This window comes from Anomaloglossus baeobatrachus, chromosome 9 (genome assembly GCF_048569485.1).
Source record: "Anomaloglossus baeobatrachus isolate aAnoBae1 chromosome 9, aAnoBae1.hap1, whole genome shotgun sequence".
In the NCBI taxonomy this organism is placed as follows: domain Eukaryota; kingdom Metazoa; phylum Chordata; class Amphibia; order Anura; family Aromobatidae; genus Anomaloglossus; species Anomaloglossus baeobatrachus.
Genome location: NC_134361.1, coordinates 109,990,492 through 110,006,925, shown reverse-complemented (window position 1 = coordinate 110,006,925; position 16,434 = coordinate 109,990,492). Strand labels below are relative to the sequence as shown.

At 45.2% G+C, this 16,434-nt stretch overlaps 1 protein-coding gene across 1 annotated transcript in view; it reads right to left on the bottom strand.

Annotated features, from left to right (window-relative positions):
* The window catches only part of COL4A5 (collagen type IV alpha 5 chain), a 354,376-nt gene that overhangs the window by 23,665 nt on the left and 314,277 nt on the right, over positions 1 to 16,434 (bottom strand). The window contains exon 42 of the mRNA XM_075323931.1: positions 5,985 to 6,118. Coding sequence (XP_075180046.1) covers positions 5,985 to 6,118 — 134 coding nt within the window. The remainder of the gene's footprint in view (positions 1 to 5,984; positions 6,119 to 16,434) is intronic.

Sequence of the window (16,434 nt, the reverse complement as noted above, 5' to 3'; positions counted from 1 at the left end):
TGTGGAAGCGTTCCTGGCGGTGTTTGAGCGGGTGGCCGAGCTTGAAAAGCTGCCGACCCCGCAGTGGGCTGAGGTATTGTCGCCCTATCTGACGGGGGAACCCCAAAAAGCGTACCTGGACCTCTGTACCGAGGACGCCATTGACTATGTGACCCTGAAAGCCGAAATACTGGCTCGGTTGGGGGTGAATACCTATGTACGGGCTCAGCGGGTAAATCAGTGGTTCTTTGAGGAAGCCAAACCCGTACGCTCCCAGGCCTATGACTTGTTGCATCTTGTAAAAAAGTGGTTGCAGCCTGACACTCTGAGCCCGGCGCAAATGGTGGAAAGGGTAGTAGTGGATCGTTTTGTGCGCACTTTACCCGTCACCGTTCAACGGTGGGTCGGACAGGGTGACCCGAGTACCCTGGACCAATTAGTGTCTCTGGTAGAGCGGCATGTGGCTACACAGGACTTGATACGGGACACTGAGACTTTGCGTACCGCCCGTCGGTCCGGCCCCTCCAGGCCTAGGGCCAAGGACCCACCGCTGACAACGGTGCAGGAGTCCCCTACCGTCCCGTCTGAGGCCGAGGCCACCATTCCTGAGGTCCGGAAGGTTCTGTACCCTAAACGACAACCCGTCAAGGGGGTTTCCGTCCCCATTAGATGTTGGCGGTGCCAGCGGGTGGGACATATGGAAGCCCAGTGTCCACTCACCACGGAGCCCATGGATTGTGGGGTTACCCGGCGGGGTTTAATGTATGCTCAGGTGGTGTGTACCGCTGACCGGGTCTCCCCAGAGACGGAGCCCCACTTGTGCCAAATACAGGTGAATGGATGTCCGGTTACAGGATTGTTGGATTCCGGAAGCTTAGTGACCCTTGTGCGATCCACCTTGAGGGCTAAAGTAAAGGCCACAGGACGCACCGTGGGGGTGGTTTGCATACATGGGGACCGCCGCGACTATCCCACGGGGATTGTCACCATCACAGCACCTTGCGGGCAGGTGCAACATGAGGTGGGACTTCTTACCACTCTTCCTTATGACGTGATCCTAGGAAGGGATCTGCCCTATTTTTGGACTTTGTGGAGGGGACCCCCTAAGTCCCCTCAGATATCGGTTGATCCGGGACCTGAGCCCTACAATCCTGAATCCGGGACACCTGCCGTAGGGGTCACCATGTTAGGGACAGAGTGTGAACCCGTTAGGTCACCCCTAGAGGTATTGGCAGGAGAGGCTGAGACGGTCGAGCCCATCCCGGAGTTGGAGGCGTCCCCGGATACGTTTGGGACAGCCCAACTCCAGGACCCTACGTTGATACATGCCCGGAGTCGGGTGACAGTAGTTGACGGGGTGGCACAGCTGCCCGGTGCCCAGGTAAGGTACCCCAATTTCGCTCTTAAGCAAGATTTACTCTACCGGGTAGATGAAATACGGGGCGTGGGGGTAGAACAGTTGGTGGTGCCCCAGCCGCATCGCCGGCGGGTCCTCGACTTGGCTCATAAACACCTGATGAGTGGCCACCTAGGGGTCAAGAAAACGCAGGAGCGAATATTGCAAAGGTTTTATTGGCCCGGGGTCTTTGGGGAGGTAAAACGGTTCTGCGAAACCTGCCCGGAGTGTCAGCTTACCGCACCCCTGACCCATTTTCGCAGTCCGTTGGTACCGTTACCCATTATAGAAGTCCCGTTTGAACGGATAGGGATGGATCTGGTGGGGCCCCTCGTAAAGTCCGCTCGAGGGCACCAACACATCCTAGTGATCGTTGACTATGCCACCCGGTATCCTGAGGCGATACCTCTCAGACATACTGCAGCAAAGCTTATAGCTCGGGAGTTGTTTGCTGTGTTCTGCCGGGTGGGGTTGCCCAAGGAGATCCTTACGGATCAGGGGACCCCATTCATGTCTAAAGTGACCAAAGAGCTATGTCGGCTACTCCAGATCAAGCAGTTGCGTACGTCTGTGTATCATCCTCAAACGGACGGTTTAGTCGAGCGTTTCAATAAAACCCTGAAAACCATGCTTAGAAGGGTGATCTCAAAAGACGGGAAAGACTGGGATATGATGCTTCCCTATTTGATGTTTGCCATACGAGAGGTGCCACAGGCATCCACGGGGTTTTCGCCTTTTGAATTGTTATACGGGCGACATCCCCGGGGATTGTTGGACCTGGCAAAGGAAACATGGGAGCAAGAGCCCACCCCCCACAAAAGTGTGATTGAACACATTTTGGGTATGCAGAACCGCATAAGCGCGGTCATGCCAATTGTGAAGGAGCATTTACAGGAGGCTCAGGCCGCGCAAAGTGGCCGCTACAATAGACAAGCCACCGTGCGGACCTTTAAACCCGGGGATCGGGTGTTGGTATTAATCCCCACGGCGGAGAGTAAATTCCTGGCTCAGTGGCAAGGCCCCTACGAGATAAAGGAAAGAGTAGGGGTGGTTAACTATAAAGTATTGCAGCCCGGTAGGCGGAAACCTGAACAAATATACCATGTCAACCTTTTAAAACCTTGGCAGGAACGGGAAAGCCTGATGGCTGTTTTTTCCCCACCTCCCTCCTCTTCGGGTCGTTCACATCCGGCTCCAGCGACCTCCGGAGAGGACGAACCGGAAGTAAGGATTGGAGAAGCCCTCACCAAGACTCAGAGGCGAGAGGCCAGACGGTTGGTTCAGCAGAACCCCGAGGTCTTCTCCGAGCTGCCCGGTAGGACCAGTCTGATACGACATGATATTGTCACCGAGCCCCACCTGAAGGTACGCCTGAAGTCATACCGGGTACCGGAGGCTCGACGACAAGCCATATCGGAGGAAGTAAAGACAATGTTACGCCTGGGGGTCATCGAAAAATCCCGGAGTGAATGGGCTAGTCCGATTGTCCTAATACCAAAACCCGATGGCTCCTTAAGGTTCTGCAATGACTTTAGGAGATTGAACGAAATATCCAAGTTCGATCTCTACCCCATGCCCCGGGTGGATGAGCTGATTGATAGGCTGGGACAGGCGCGATATTTTACCACGCTCGACCTGACCAAGGGGTACTGGCAGGTGCCACTAACAGAGTCCGCCAAGGAGAAGACCGCTTTTGTTACGCCGGAGGGTCTCTTCCACTATGTTGTCTTGCCTTTTGGGTTACATGGCGCTCCGGCCACGTTCCAGAGGTTGATGGACTTAGTGCTGGAACCCCACCAGGCGTATGCATCGGCGTACCTTGATGACATCATTATTTACAGCTCCGATTGGCAGACCCACTTGGAACAGGTACAAGCGGTGGTGGACGCGCTTCGAACAGCCGGATTGACAGCCAATCCCAAGAAATGTGCGTTGGGACTCACGGAAGCCCGCTACTTGGGCTACGTGATAGGCCAAGGAGTGATTAAGCCCCAAATTAACAAGGTTGAGGCGATCCAGAAGTGGCCTAGACCCCTGACCACGAAGCAGGTTAGGGCCTTCCTGGGTATCGTGGGGTACTAAAGGAGGTTTGTAAAGGATTTTGCGGGACTATCAGCCCCCTTGACGGACCTTCTCAAAGGCAAGAAGTCCGTCATGGTGCGCTGGACTCCGCAGGCCGAGGACTCCTTCCGGGCCCTGAAGGAGGTCCTGTGCGGACAGCCCGTTCTGGTCAACCCTGATTTCCGGAAGGAGTTCATTGTACAGACTGACGCCTCGGAGGTCGGCCTGGGGGCAGTGCTGTCTCAGGTGGTTCAGGGGGAGGAACACCCCGTCACCTTCTTAAGTAGGAAGCTCACCCCTCCCGAGCGGAATTATAGCGTAGTGGAGAAGGAGTGCCTGGCGATCAAGTGGGCCTTGGAGTCCCTACGCTATTACCTGCTGGGACGACAGTTTCGCTTGGTGACGGATCACTCTCCACTGGTCTGGATGAGGTCCGCCAAGGAACGGAATGCCCGGGTTACCCGGTGGTTCCTTTCTATGCAGAACTTCCGGTTTACGGTTGAACACCGGGCCGGTAGGTTGCAGGGCAATGCCGATGCCTTGTCCCGCGGCTTGATGGCTGGAGTTCAACCCCGCACGCTTGAACTGAGGGGGGGGGGGTATGTGAGACTGTGACCGGGGTTATCTATGACGGCCGGTATGTCTCGCCCCGGTTGTGCTCACTCCATGATAGAAAGTAAATCCACTATAGGGTTAATGCTGTTTCCCTACAGGCTGAAGGAAGGGTTAAATAGAATCAGGAACAAGGGCAGGTGTGCCGGGTGTGAGGGAGTGAACAGAACTCCCTGAGTTTGCTGCTGGAGAGGCACATGTATTGTGTTATGGACTTTTGTTTTGGACATTAAACCGTGTGCTGTGAACCTTCATGCCTGGATCCCGTGTCTTCTGCTGCGCAGCCGACCACGCTACCTCACAACTGCCATACTGCTTGTGGGCTGTATACTGCCATACTGCTTGTGGGCTGTACACTGCCATACTGCTTGTGGGCTGTATACTGCCATACTGCTTGTGGGCTGTATACTGCCATACTGCTTGTGGGCTGTACACTGCCATACTGCTTGTGAGCTGTACACTGCCATACTGCTTGTGGGCTGTACACTGCCATACTGCTTGTGGGCTGTACACTGCTATACTGCTTGTGGGCTGTATACTGCCATACTGCTTGTGGTTTTATGTTTCCTCAGAATTCAAGCCATAAAAATTCTCCAGAAAGCTGGTAAATAGTAAATGACTTGTTATGCTCTGTATTTACACTGAGAGGTGTTTTATAATGCATGAGGTTGTATCCTAAAGCTCTACTACAATCCTATTGTAATACATGTCTGCCTGGATTTAGATCATTTCACCACTTGTTCCTGGAGCATTGCCTTTGTCCTAGCACATTAAAGGGGATTACATGACGAGTGCAGTGGTGATGTGTACTACATACAGGCAGGTATTAGTTATGGACCAGGAAAACACATCACCCTTTATACAACTTTCATCAGCTTATTTTGTTAATACACATGAGGCTCTTGCTAAATTCTTTATGAACCTTCCAGACTCTGCGTCTTTTCAGAAATTCACATCAAAGAAATATCACCGATTTCAGTGTCACTCCGTATTGACCAAAAATACATCAAATGACGCCCATTGATAGACTGAAATGAAAGCATTGCAAGCCATTCCCTCCTGTACAACTCAATATCATTCATCAGATATTATTCCCATACTTCACTCCATTGTCTTTTATCATGGATGGGAGCTAAAAATGATTTTTTTCCACCAGTTATAACATTGGGTTGCAATGTTAGAAATTATGTCCATCCAGAAAAGGTATGTTACATAGGTTGAAAAAAGACTCAGGTCCATCAAGTTCAACCTTCCTCCACCAATTATGCATTTTTGGGCACTAAATTATCCATAGCCCACAATGTCGTGTGTACTGGGAAATCATCCAACTCTTTTATAAAAGCTGTTATAGTATCTGCCATTACTACCTCTTGTGATAGGGCATTCCACAGTCTGACTGCTCTAACTGTAAAGAACCCTTTCCTATTGAGTATTGTTTTAGAAGAAATAAGTCATGTGCCAGTCCTTTATATTGACCACACATGTATTTATACATATAAATGAGATCTCCTCTGAGATGTCTTTTTTCTAAGCTAAACAAATCTAACTTTTCCAACCCCTCATCATATGGGAGGTCTTCCATTCCTTGTAATAGTCTAGTTTACCCGCCTTTGAACTGAATCTAACTTCTGTATGTCCTTTTTAAAATGTGGAGCCCTTAACTGGATCCCATATTCCAGATGTGGCCTTACAAGTTGTTGTCCAAATGACTTCAATAATGAATATACTGGTGACCTGCCATCCATTAAAGAGAATTTAATGACTAATGACAAATTCACATAAATATTTAATAATTTGGTAAAGTTTCATAGTAGGCAGAGGGGAAACATGACACAAACACGACGATTTTCTTAAGTTTCATAAAGCTATCAATGGAATGTTTCTTTTACCCAAAATTGTAAAAATCTATATTAATGTATGCATTCAATATGGTTACCGATATTCCAGGTAATCCTGAGTCTCCTTTTGGTCCGGGGAATCCAGGTTGACCGGGGATGCCAGGATTACCTTTATCACCCTTGAAACCTCCATTGCCAGGGGGGCCGCGAGGACCTTCTGGACCTGGTGAACCTTTGTATTATCATAATAAATAAGAGTTAGAAAGACGAAATCAGATCCAAATTTGTATTGTTCAACCTAGTGGATTACACATGATACAAGAATAAAAATACCTTGTGTGGTTATTCTACACATTGTTTTCTAATGTAAATGTGATGTAAAACGCTTGAAGGGGTGTTCAAATCTACAAAACTTCTCACCTATCCAGTGGATATCTGATAATTGTTAGATAACTGGGGTCGGACTCATAAAACACCCACTGATTGCCAGTGGGTGGGTTGGCAAACTACTTTGGTCAAAAATGCTGGTTGTGGGGAAGAATAAACAATCAACTTATCTCTGGCACAACCATGCATGTGCCAAGAAGTAAGGATTACTTTGCCTACTTAAACACCAAGCTTCTAGTAAAAAGGCTGGAAATTACTGTATACTGAATATCAAAGAGAACTGCCACAGTTAGTGCTTAAGTACTACCCTGTTTCCCTGAAAATAACACCTACCCCAAAAATAAGCCCTAGTAGGTTTTTGTGGGCTTTTTTGAGTATGCTTAAAATATAAGCCCTACTCCAAAAATAAGCCCTAGTTGTGGTTCCATAAGGAAATGTTCAAGCAGCTAAAAAAGTTAAAGAATACAGCAGGACTCTTCATCAAAGAAAGCATAAATCTCCAAAAAAAAGCCGACTACCCCCCAAAAAAACCCCAAAAACAAAAAACCTCACTCTCCATACCCCAAACAATTACTGTTGGCAAGTGCCGACGGTGAATGGGCTCTCATACAGAGATCTGCGTTGCTATCAGGTTCCTTGGTGTTCCAGCTGCATTGCACTGCAGCTCTTGCAAACGGATCGGGCACCAGTATCACTCCACACAAGTGATACTACTTCCAGTCACCAGGGGAAGCCACTGCTGGAGATCGCTGGAGGACCTGACAACGATGCAGATTTGTATGTGAGAGCCCATTCACTTGACAACTTTAATTGTTTGGGGTCTGGTAAGTGGGATTCTTTTAGGGGGTGTCTGCTTTCTGTTGGGGGTAATCTTAGCAGTACATAGAGAGAAAACGGGTTAAATGCTGCGCTAGAAAAACCACGAATCCAAGAGATGCGATGAAATAGCTGCCTTCTTCATCAGGACAAGACAGTACAAGAAAGAACAGCATCTTTCATGCATGATGCTGTTCTTTCTTGTACTGTCTTGTCCTGATGAAGAAGGCGGCTATGCCTTCGAAACGCGTTGACTCGTGCCAATAAAGGAAAGGATTTCATCGCATCTCTTGGATTCGTGGTTTTTCTAGCGCAGCATTTAACCCGTTTTCTCTCACCCATCCTGTAATCTACATTTCTCCATCGGGGCTGCTGCTGACCACTACTGCATAATCTGCCTACATGCTCACATAGGAGTTGTGCCTGTCACAACTGAAACAGGTGAGTACCTGTCCCTTCACGTATATCCCCTCATCCACCAGATAAGACCCTATTTTGCGCTTTTCTCCTCCACAGTTTCTCCTGACCAGTACATAGAGAATAATACCTTTAGGCAGATAATTTAAACCTTTGTAAATACAGTATGCACCCTCCACTATAGGACTGGTTCTGCTCCATGAGAATAGCAGATAAGATAAGAAAACGTGCATCTGAATCAGTAATAGGTTTAACACAAAATGTTGATGTTCCAAAATGTTATGATTATAGTTGAAAAAATGTAGATTTTTTTGTTCAAGAACAAATGTGGATTGTTGTTCATAGGAAAATATAAGACATCCCCTGAAAATAAGCCCCAGCGCATCTTTTAGAGCGAAAAATAATATAAGACCCTGTCTTATTTTTGGGGAAACATGGTAGTTGCATGGTATAATCTTTGCAGCTCAATGATAGGAATACAGTGGTTCCCATTTATTTTGGCAGCTCTCTATCACTTCCCACTTGCTACTATTTTATTGCTTCAAAAATCACCCCTTATGTTTCCCCTATGATGCTATCTACAACAAAGACGGTGTGCGAAAATGATCGCTAAAGATCTTTTCGGGGACTGCAGACTATTGCTCTACGTGGCTTCCGGTCTATGCAGAATAGCTGAATCCCTGAACAATGAAGCTATTGTGCTGCAAGTCAGCGCGACCTAGAACGTGCTACTGCCGTGTGTGTGTTTTATGAACAGAACTCATTTTTTCCTCATTTTATTAACCACTACACAAAGTGTGTCAATCATACATTTTGTACTGCATAAATTACCATTCAGAAATAAGCTACAGAAAACCAATCTGATTGGACATTTATACAGTATAAATATCAGGTATCAGTATAAAAATGAAACACAACACGCCATTTCATATGAAGCCGTGCAATGTCACCCTGGACCCAGGAATTCTGAGGACTAGTGTCATTAATAACAGAAATCACTGCCAGAAGTAGATTGTTATGAAGTGAACAGGTGCTTGATGTAGCAGTGATTCATTTGGCTTACCGAAAATGCTGAAACCCAATGTATAACTGTAATCAGCCCTGCAAAGTGTAATATTGCAGCTGATTGGCATTATTGGCCTGATGTCCGGCGTGTGAACATGGGTTTGCCTTAATTATCAAAAGCAGAAGAACTAATTAATGACAAATAGAAAATATTTTAACCAGACTGTATGGCTGGGTTCACACATCGCAGCTAAGATCATATTGACATGCGTTTTACTGCATATCGAAAAGCCACAAGCCATTACCAATATATTTACGATCTGTGCTGATTGTGCCATTATGGTGCATTTTTTGCTGCACCCCAGCTACGGCATGGCTGCAAACAATGACCCCAGCTTTATCTGATAATTTTCATTAACATCTACCTGTAACTTTACATACATCTAAATCTCCCTTCTAACAATGTCTTAAGCCTCCCGCTCTTCATTCTCTACACTAGATTAAAGGCAGGCACTCCGAAGATAGTGGTGCTCATGTCGTACGGTGGCATCCCCAAATGCAAATATTGATAAGACCGGCACTCATATCAATCTCATTGCTTTTTCTTTTATTCCATGAATGGTAGTAACAAATGACGCGTTTCGGCTTCCACTCTAAAGTATCACTGATTGAGAAAGGCTTCAGAGTGGAAGCCGAAACGCGTCACTTGTAACTACCATTCATGGAATAAAAGAAAAAGCATGACATTTATGTGAATGCCGGTCTCATGGATATTCTCTTCATTCTCTGGTTACCTGAGTGAGGCTGTTAATATCTATGTTGAAGAATCAATTTGTAGCCAAAATACTGGACAGAATAGTGTCTATTTTGTACAAAAAAATGAGGGACATCATGATGGAAACCTGATGGACCCCAAAAGAGTTAATGGGGTCTGTTGGTCTGCTCTAGTGTCTGTCATATGATTGATTATATGTTGGATCTGGAACATCCATTAATTTCATTGTGCTGTTCCTATGGCGGATCAGAACAACAAACTAGGAAATACAGGTGTGGGCAGAACCTGAGTCTTTGTGGCATGAAGGAGAATCCAATAAGACTCCTTAAAATGAATTTTTTCATGAACCTAATTTGTGATTATCTAATCAGAAGATCAAATAGCATTTGGGCAATGGCAAATAAATACTTTTTCTAAAGATCTCTTTATCTATGCTATTATATACAGGGACAGGCAGGGATTAGCACTATGCACCCAGAACTGCTCGTGGTTCTGGGTGCATATTGGACCTGACAGGTTCCTTTTAATGCCCCTAATAATAGAGCCCTGGTATTAGGTTCCCCTGTCAATTACAGCAGCGTGAACTCAAAACAGTTAATTTGCAGAGGGCCTTTCTAACAAAAAAAGAAAATGTGAAGTCACGACAACTCTTTTAATGCTATATTATATCATGATCTATCGGATTTTTAAATGCTAAGAGAATGATTTGTAATTGGATATCTCATTTTAATAGCTGCATCTGTCACACTCTTCTGCCTCCTTACTTACATTCTAAACATGACATTTTCTATCCTGCAATTCAGAATCTGTGGAATAGGCTTTTACCGGCCCGAAGGAGTAAATTATATCACTTATGTGGAATACAGGCGGGAGACGTATCATTTCAGTGAGACAAAAGTTAACGTAAGTCAGCGTGACCAGGACCACTGGAAAACTTCAGCAAAAGAACTTGTTCACTTCAGAACAACTCCAGATCCGGCTGTTCCCTCTCACGGCATACTGCGCTGTCTGATTTCACATTCTACATCCACAGAGGCTTTTATTGCTATATCTCATTAATAAACGACATGAAATAAAAGAAGATGGCGCATGTTAAGATCTAACCTTGAAGACCTGGGAGAGGATCACCAATGCCCAGTGTTCGGTGTTAGAAAGGTCACACAACACAAAACAAAATCACCGGTTAATACACAGTACATAGAAACGTCATCACCAGAAGATGTTCACAACACGAGGGTTTCATGCACAATAAACATCAGGCGAAAAATGCAAGGTTATATCAATAGAAACACACTTAGCATTGTAACTATATAGGCACTTAGCTTAATTCACTGACGTCTGATGTAACACGGGTATAAGCCATTCACTGACACCAGAGTAAATTATGAATTAACTCAGAAGTGAAAAAAACTTATTTCATGGGAAAATGAAAGAGCAGACCTCAGGGAAGGCATCCGGTGCCGGACAGAAAACTGACACATATATATATATATATATATATATATATATATATATATATATATATATATATATATACATATATACTGTATATTATAATAGGAATTTCAGTTTCTAGAATTAAAGGGAACCAACCAGCAGGATTTATAGTAAAGCCAGTGCTATACTGGTGCTAGGATGCTGAATGTAAGCATAGCTTTGGTTCAGAGATTGGATGTGTTATTTCAGAAATATGTGAAAGTAAAGTTCTAGCAATGCACTGCTATTTGATTGACAGGTGCAACAGGAAGGGAATATGTGGGTCGGGTCTTGCTATCTATTTACACCCCTGTCTGTTTGCGCCGGAATTAATGTATATGACAGCAACCAGGGGAGGAAGGCTAGGCAGGCAGACAGGGGCGGGAATACATAGCAAGACCCGACCCATATATTCTCTTCCTGGATGCGTGGGCGGCACATGCGCCCTCAGCTCTCGTTATGACTGATGGAGCACACATGGTCACAACAGAAGTGGAGACCGCCCATCCCCAAGATCAGCTCCTCGCACATGCCCGCAGACCGCACCAAGAAGACAAGCCGCACACTTCAGAGGAGACCGGTGAGTTGATTTTGGGGGCGTTCTTCACTTCTATTGTGACCCCATGCACTCCCGCGGTCACAACAAGAGCTGAGGATACAAGGGCACATGCGCCACCCTTGCTTCGTGCATTCACCAGTCCAATGAAGGAAGAGAAAGTCTTCACAAAGATGGCACCGAAGATAGCTCTTTGCGCAAGCGCTGCCACCAATGCCATCTTAGTGAAGAGTTTGCTGCAATAGTGATAAATGCTAATGACCAGGTGCCGGAATTAAAGTCTATGATAGCGACAATGGAAGAGGGCCAAGCAGACAGGGGTGGGAATAGATAACAAGACTCAACTCATATATTCTCTTCCTGTTTCACCTGTCAATCAAATAGCAGTGCATTGCTAGAACTTAACTTGTACCTATTTCTGAAATAAAACATCCAATCTGAGAACTAAAGCTATGCTTACATTCAGTATCCTAGCGCTAGTATAGCACTGGCTATACTTTATATATGACAATCCTGCTGGTTGTTTACCTTAAAAGGTCTGGAATAAGGAACCAGTAATGTGATGCAGTTCTCCATAATACTGTCTAGTGTGTATACAGAGGTGTAGGTAAAGGTGCTAGTTTTATGGCGCATGCAGTCATGCAAATGTTGCCTACACATTTTGCAGCAGATCCGTTGCAAATCCTCATGAAATCGGTGATAAAATCTGCATGTGGATTTGTTACTAATTTTTCTGTGGATCTGCCAAAGATTTTAATTGTTCTGCAGATTTTTTCCACTGTGTGTGGATGAGATTGGGTAGAATATACTTTACTGTGACTGCAATATACTGCAAATTACACACTTCAAATTATCTACCTGCAAATACTAGAAGGAAAAGCTGCAGTGTGTCAGCCATGTGTGAACATACCATTGAAATTTCAGGCTTCGTGTCAAGCTGCCACGAGGGGGAGCCGGAGCTCTGCAGCAGAAGACACTACACGGAGAAAGAAGAACCAGGAAGTAGATACACAGTGTGTGCCTGTACACTGCCTCACAGCACAGCTGGGGAGCAGAGCTGCAGGGCGTGCAAGGAATGATCAGGCGGGCCGGGTCACACACACTACGGGCATAAGGAGGACCGGAGGAAAGAGCAGAAGCGGAGTCTAGGTCAGGCTGAGGTCAGTACCAGAGGAAGCAACCGAGTGGGGAGGTAGAAGAGGGGACAGAGGAATGGAGGGACGACTAGGGGACAGCACACAGACAGGGCACGGGGGCACAGGCACAGATGGATCAGGATAACACTTACAGGACCAGCAATCACAGGCAAAGCAGCGCTAAGCTTATAGCCGGCGCTGGTTCACTGGAGATGTCAGGTTTTTAAAGCATTTAAGCTCCGGAAGTGAGGCTCGGGAGAAGGCTTCACCCCCTAGCCATGTGGACGGGGAGGTGGAACAGTGACGCTTCGTAACACATTGCATTAGGCAACTGCATTTCTTCTAATATTGTTCTTATTATTAGTGCCACCAATACGCCATTTACTGCACACTGTACACTTAGGCTCTGCTGAGTCCTACCTATGCGTCTTGGGTATGAAGGAGTTTGGTATTTCTTTTACACATGCCATCCCCTGGACAGCCCCTTTAACTATATATCATTTAAGACATAAAAGGAGTGAGCAAAAGAAGGAGGGAAGAAAAATGGGTAAAACAAAAGCTTAAAGGGATGTCCTCTGCTTCTTGCAGTCCAAACTGCAGCAAGAATCAGATGGGCAGCATGAGTTAGAGCCTGGCTGCATGATTGCTGATAAGTATACTGTTCTCTGAAACGCTCCAGCATTTTACGAGAGTGTAATTTACAGATCTAGCCGGGCACCATAAACAGATCAGAGATTAGTCTTTTGCCGTTCCTGGACGAGTATTCCCAGCACTTCTAGAGGTGATTGACAGGTCTCTCTCATGTGCACATATGAAAAGAAGTGGCAATCATCTGCAGTAGTGCTGGGTAAAGCCACCCAGGGGGCGGCCACTGGACTTGTTAGTCTCCGGCTATGGTCCACAGCTGGATCTTTAAAGTATACCTTCTCTGAAATTCCAGAGCATTTCAAAGAAAAATATACCTGATGGCAATGGTGCAGCCAGGATCTGATTCATGCTACCTGCAGTTTGGACTAGATGAATCAGATAATACATTGCGTTTAGAAAAAAAAAAAGGGTGAAATAGTCACAAAAGTGCGATTGGAAAAAAGGGCGTGTATAGGACCCAGGGATGAAGAAACAGCTATACACTGATAGTAACATAGACTGCAAAGTGCCACATTATGGTGAGGAATTTTAAAGAAGAACTTCATCTGGACTCCTCGTCTCCATTGGATGACGCTAGTCCTTTCACTTTGAATTCCTATTATAACCCTTTCTCTAGTTCTTATTTCAGGACTCTTTACTGAAAAATAAAACATTGATTCTGATCCACAAAGAGCAAATAGAACAAAATGAAAAACTTCTTATTCCCTTCTCAAAGTTATCTAATTTATTTGCAAATAACGGCGATACTGGCAGCAGCGACAGCCACGACCAATGTCACCATGTACTCTGGACAACATGACATGAATAATGGATGCTTTGCATTGTGTCTGCTCTATCAGTAATACATTAATAAGGTCAATTCAATAAGCACTGTGTCAGGGAATAGTTTATAATACATTATATGTATGGTCATAATACAATTGAAGCAAGGTTCCATGATACACTTAACTAGTGACCCAAATATCTTTTCTACATAATATACCTATGCAACCGCTACAACAGAAGTAGGTCGACCTTGTCACTTCAGATCTTTTTAAGCAGCAGCGCCCATTGTTCTGAGCTAGCAACAACCTGAATATCTGCAATGTATGCTGGAGTTCAGAAGTGAAGTGATAGGCTTTTCTCCTTCTGTCATAGAATAATATAATGTACCAGTTACCAGAGAATGGTGTTAGGACTTTAAAAGTGAGCTTGATTTTTATACCTAGATGAATTACGTATTATTGTAATAAAAACAGTAAAATTGATCACTTTGTAAATTATCACAGTAAAATATTTCTTCATTTTATATACAGTATATACACACAAAAGGAAATACAATAATGAGGATTTTTCATCGGTCTTATTACAGAAATTCTGCATCTTAAAAAGTTGTGTCCCCTTATAGTAAGGTTTTCCTATAAGCGCCATTATTAATAAAAAAAACAATATTGGGCTTTACACTACCCAGGTCCTCCCGGGTCAAGCGCTGAGTCTCCACCACTGCTACTGGTATCTTATTGTCTGCAGCACTGACATCACATTGTGCAGCCAATCAGTGAGCTCAGCAGCTCTGGCAAAGTAGGTGGCACAAGATTGGAATCACTGAGCTCAACGATTGGCTGCAGCAGTGTCAACGTGATGTTAGCGCTGCAGACAATAGAGACTCAGCGCTGGTCTTGGAGGACGAGTGAAAAACAGGTTGTCTTTTTACTACTAAAGGAACTTTTTGAAAGGGGACAACCCCTTTAAGCTTCAGGTCAGATGAACCTTCCAAATCTTCCTCAACGAGGACACTTAAATATGAAGTGACTGGTAGAGGTGTGCTGCCCAAGCTGAGTGTATAGCAGCCTTTTCTGATCCCATCTGACCACCCCCAGAGATGGGCTTTAGCACTTTTGTTCATAGCAACAAGCTTGGGCTCTGTTCACATCACAATGTATTCAAAGCGTAGACGCTTTGGAAATCTCCCATGTCACTCTTTTTACATAAATCTGATGAGTACAAATCTATGGATACATCCAGCATGTATTGAGAGTTGTTCCGAGCATATAAGCCTGGAGAATACAGTGAGCTTGGTGTAAACAGAGCTTGGCTTACTGCATGGATTTAGGGGACCCTAGCGTGAAGACGTCTTGGGTAAGGGAAGGAAGGAGGTTAGAGCATCTTCTTCCTTGCCAAAATTAAATCTTAATTTTTTTTTTTTTATCCGTTCACATTTAAGGCTATGGTCACAGTTCCGTTGCTTTGCTTCCGTCACAATCCGTCGCCTTGAGGAATTACGGTATCCTGCAAAATATTTTGCAGGAATACGTTTTTTTCCCATAGACTTCTATTAGCGATGGATTGTGACTGATGGCCCTGCGTTGCATCTGCCGCATGACGGATCAGTCGTTTACTGACTGACCGTCAAGGCGGGAGCAACGCTGTATGTAACATTTTTTTGAGTGGCAAAACAACAGACTCCGCAGGTGTCCGTCCCCATCCGTCACAACCTATAATGGTTGTCTATGGTGCTGGATTCCGTCGTAATCCGTCACACGACGGAATCCAGTGTTGGATTCCGTCATGTTCTACTGAGCATGCCCAGCATGTCTGGCACACCCATTGGGCTGTCCCAAACACAAACGGATCACGACGGGTCCATCAAAAAACGGACGCACAGCGGATCTAATGGATGCAACGGATCAGTTTTTTCCCAGGATTCCTGTGAACGGAATCCTGTGAAATAACACATCCGTTGCGTCAGTTGACATCTAAAAAACTATGGATCCGTCATTGCATCGGAATGATGGACCTGATGGTAACAAAAGAACGGACGTGTGAACATAGCCTAAAATACAAAATATACTGTATATATAGAATTTATGATAGAAACCACTCTTGTCTAGATTGTGCCTGCAGTTCTCAGTACAGCTGGACTGAATGCACGTGATACTACAATGTGTGGATTCTGCTTTATAACCATGGATTGACAAGCTGCACCGTCCACTGCTGTGAGTGACAGGATGAATTGTGACTGGTGATCAATAATAACGAGGGACCCCGTTATAGGATCCATCCTCTGCCTGTTTCCAGGACAGTCAGTACTTTATTTCAAGTGTAATTAAAATGAAAGTGGACCTGTCGTCAGACTCTGTTGTCCGGCGTCAGGGCCATGTCTGCTCTACTATGAGCTAAAAAGGCACAGAAAATAGTCATATTTGGCTACAGGGAATTATCAGAGAACAAACTGGATACATAGAGTCTAATGTATTCACAAGAGCATTCTCCTGCCTCTTCCCACCATCTTCACAGTGACTGAAGGGCTCAGGGGATGGGGATGGAGCCCTGCCCTTATTAATACACCTGAC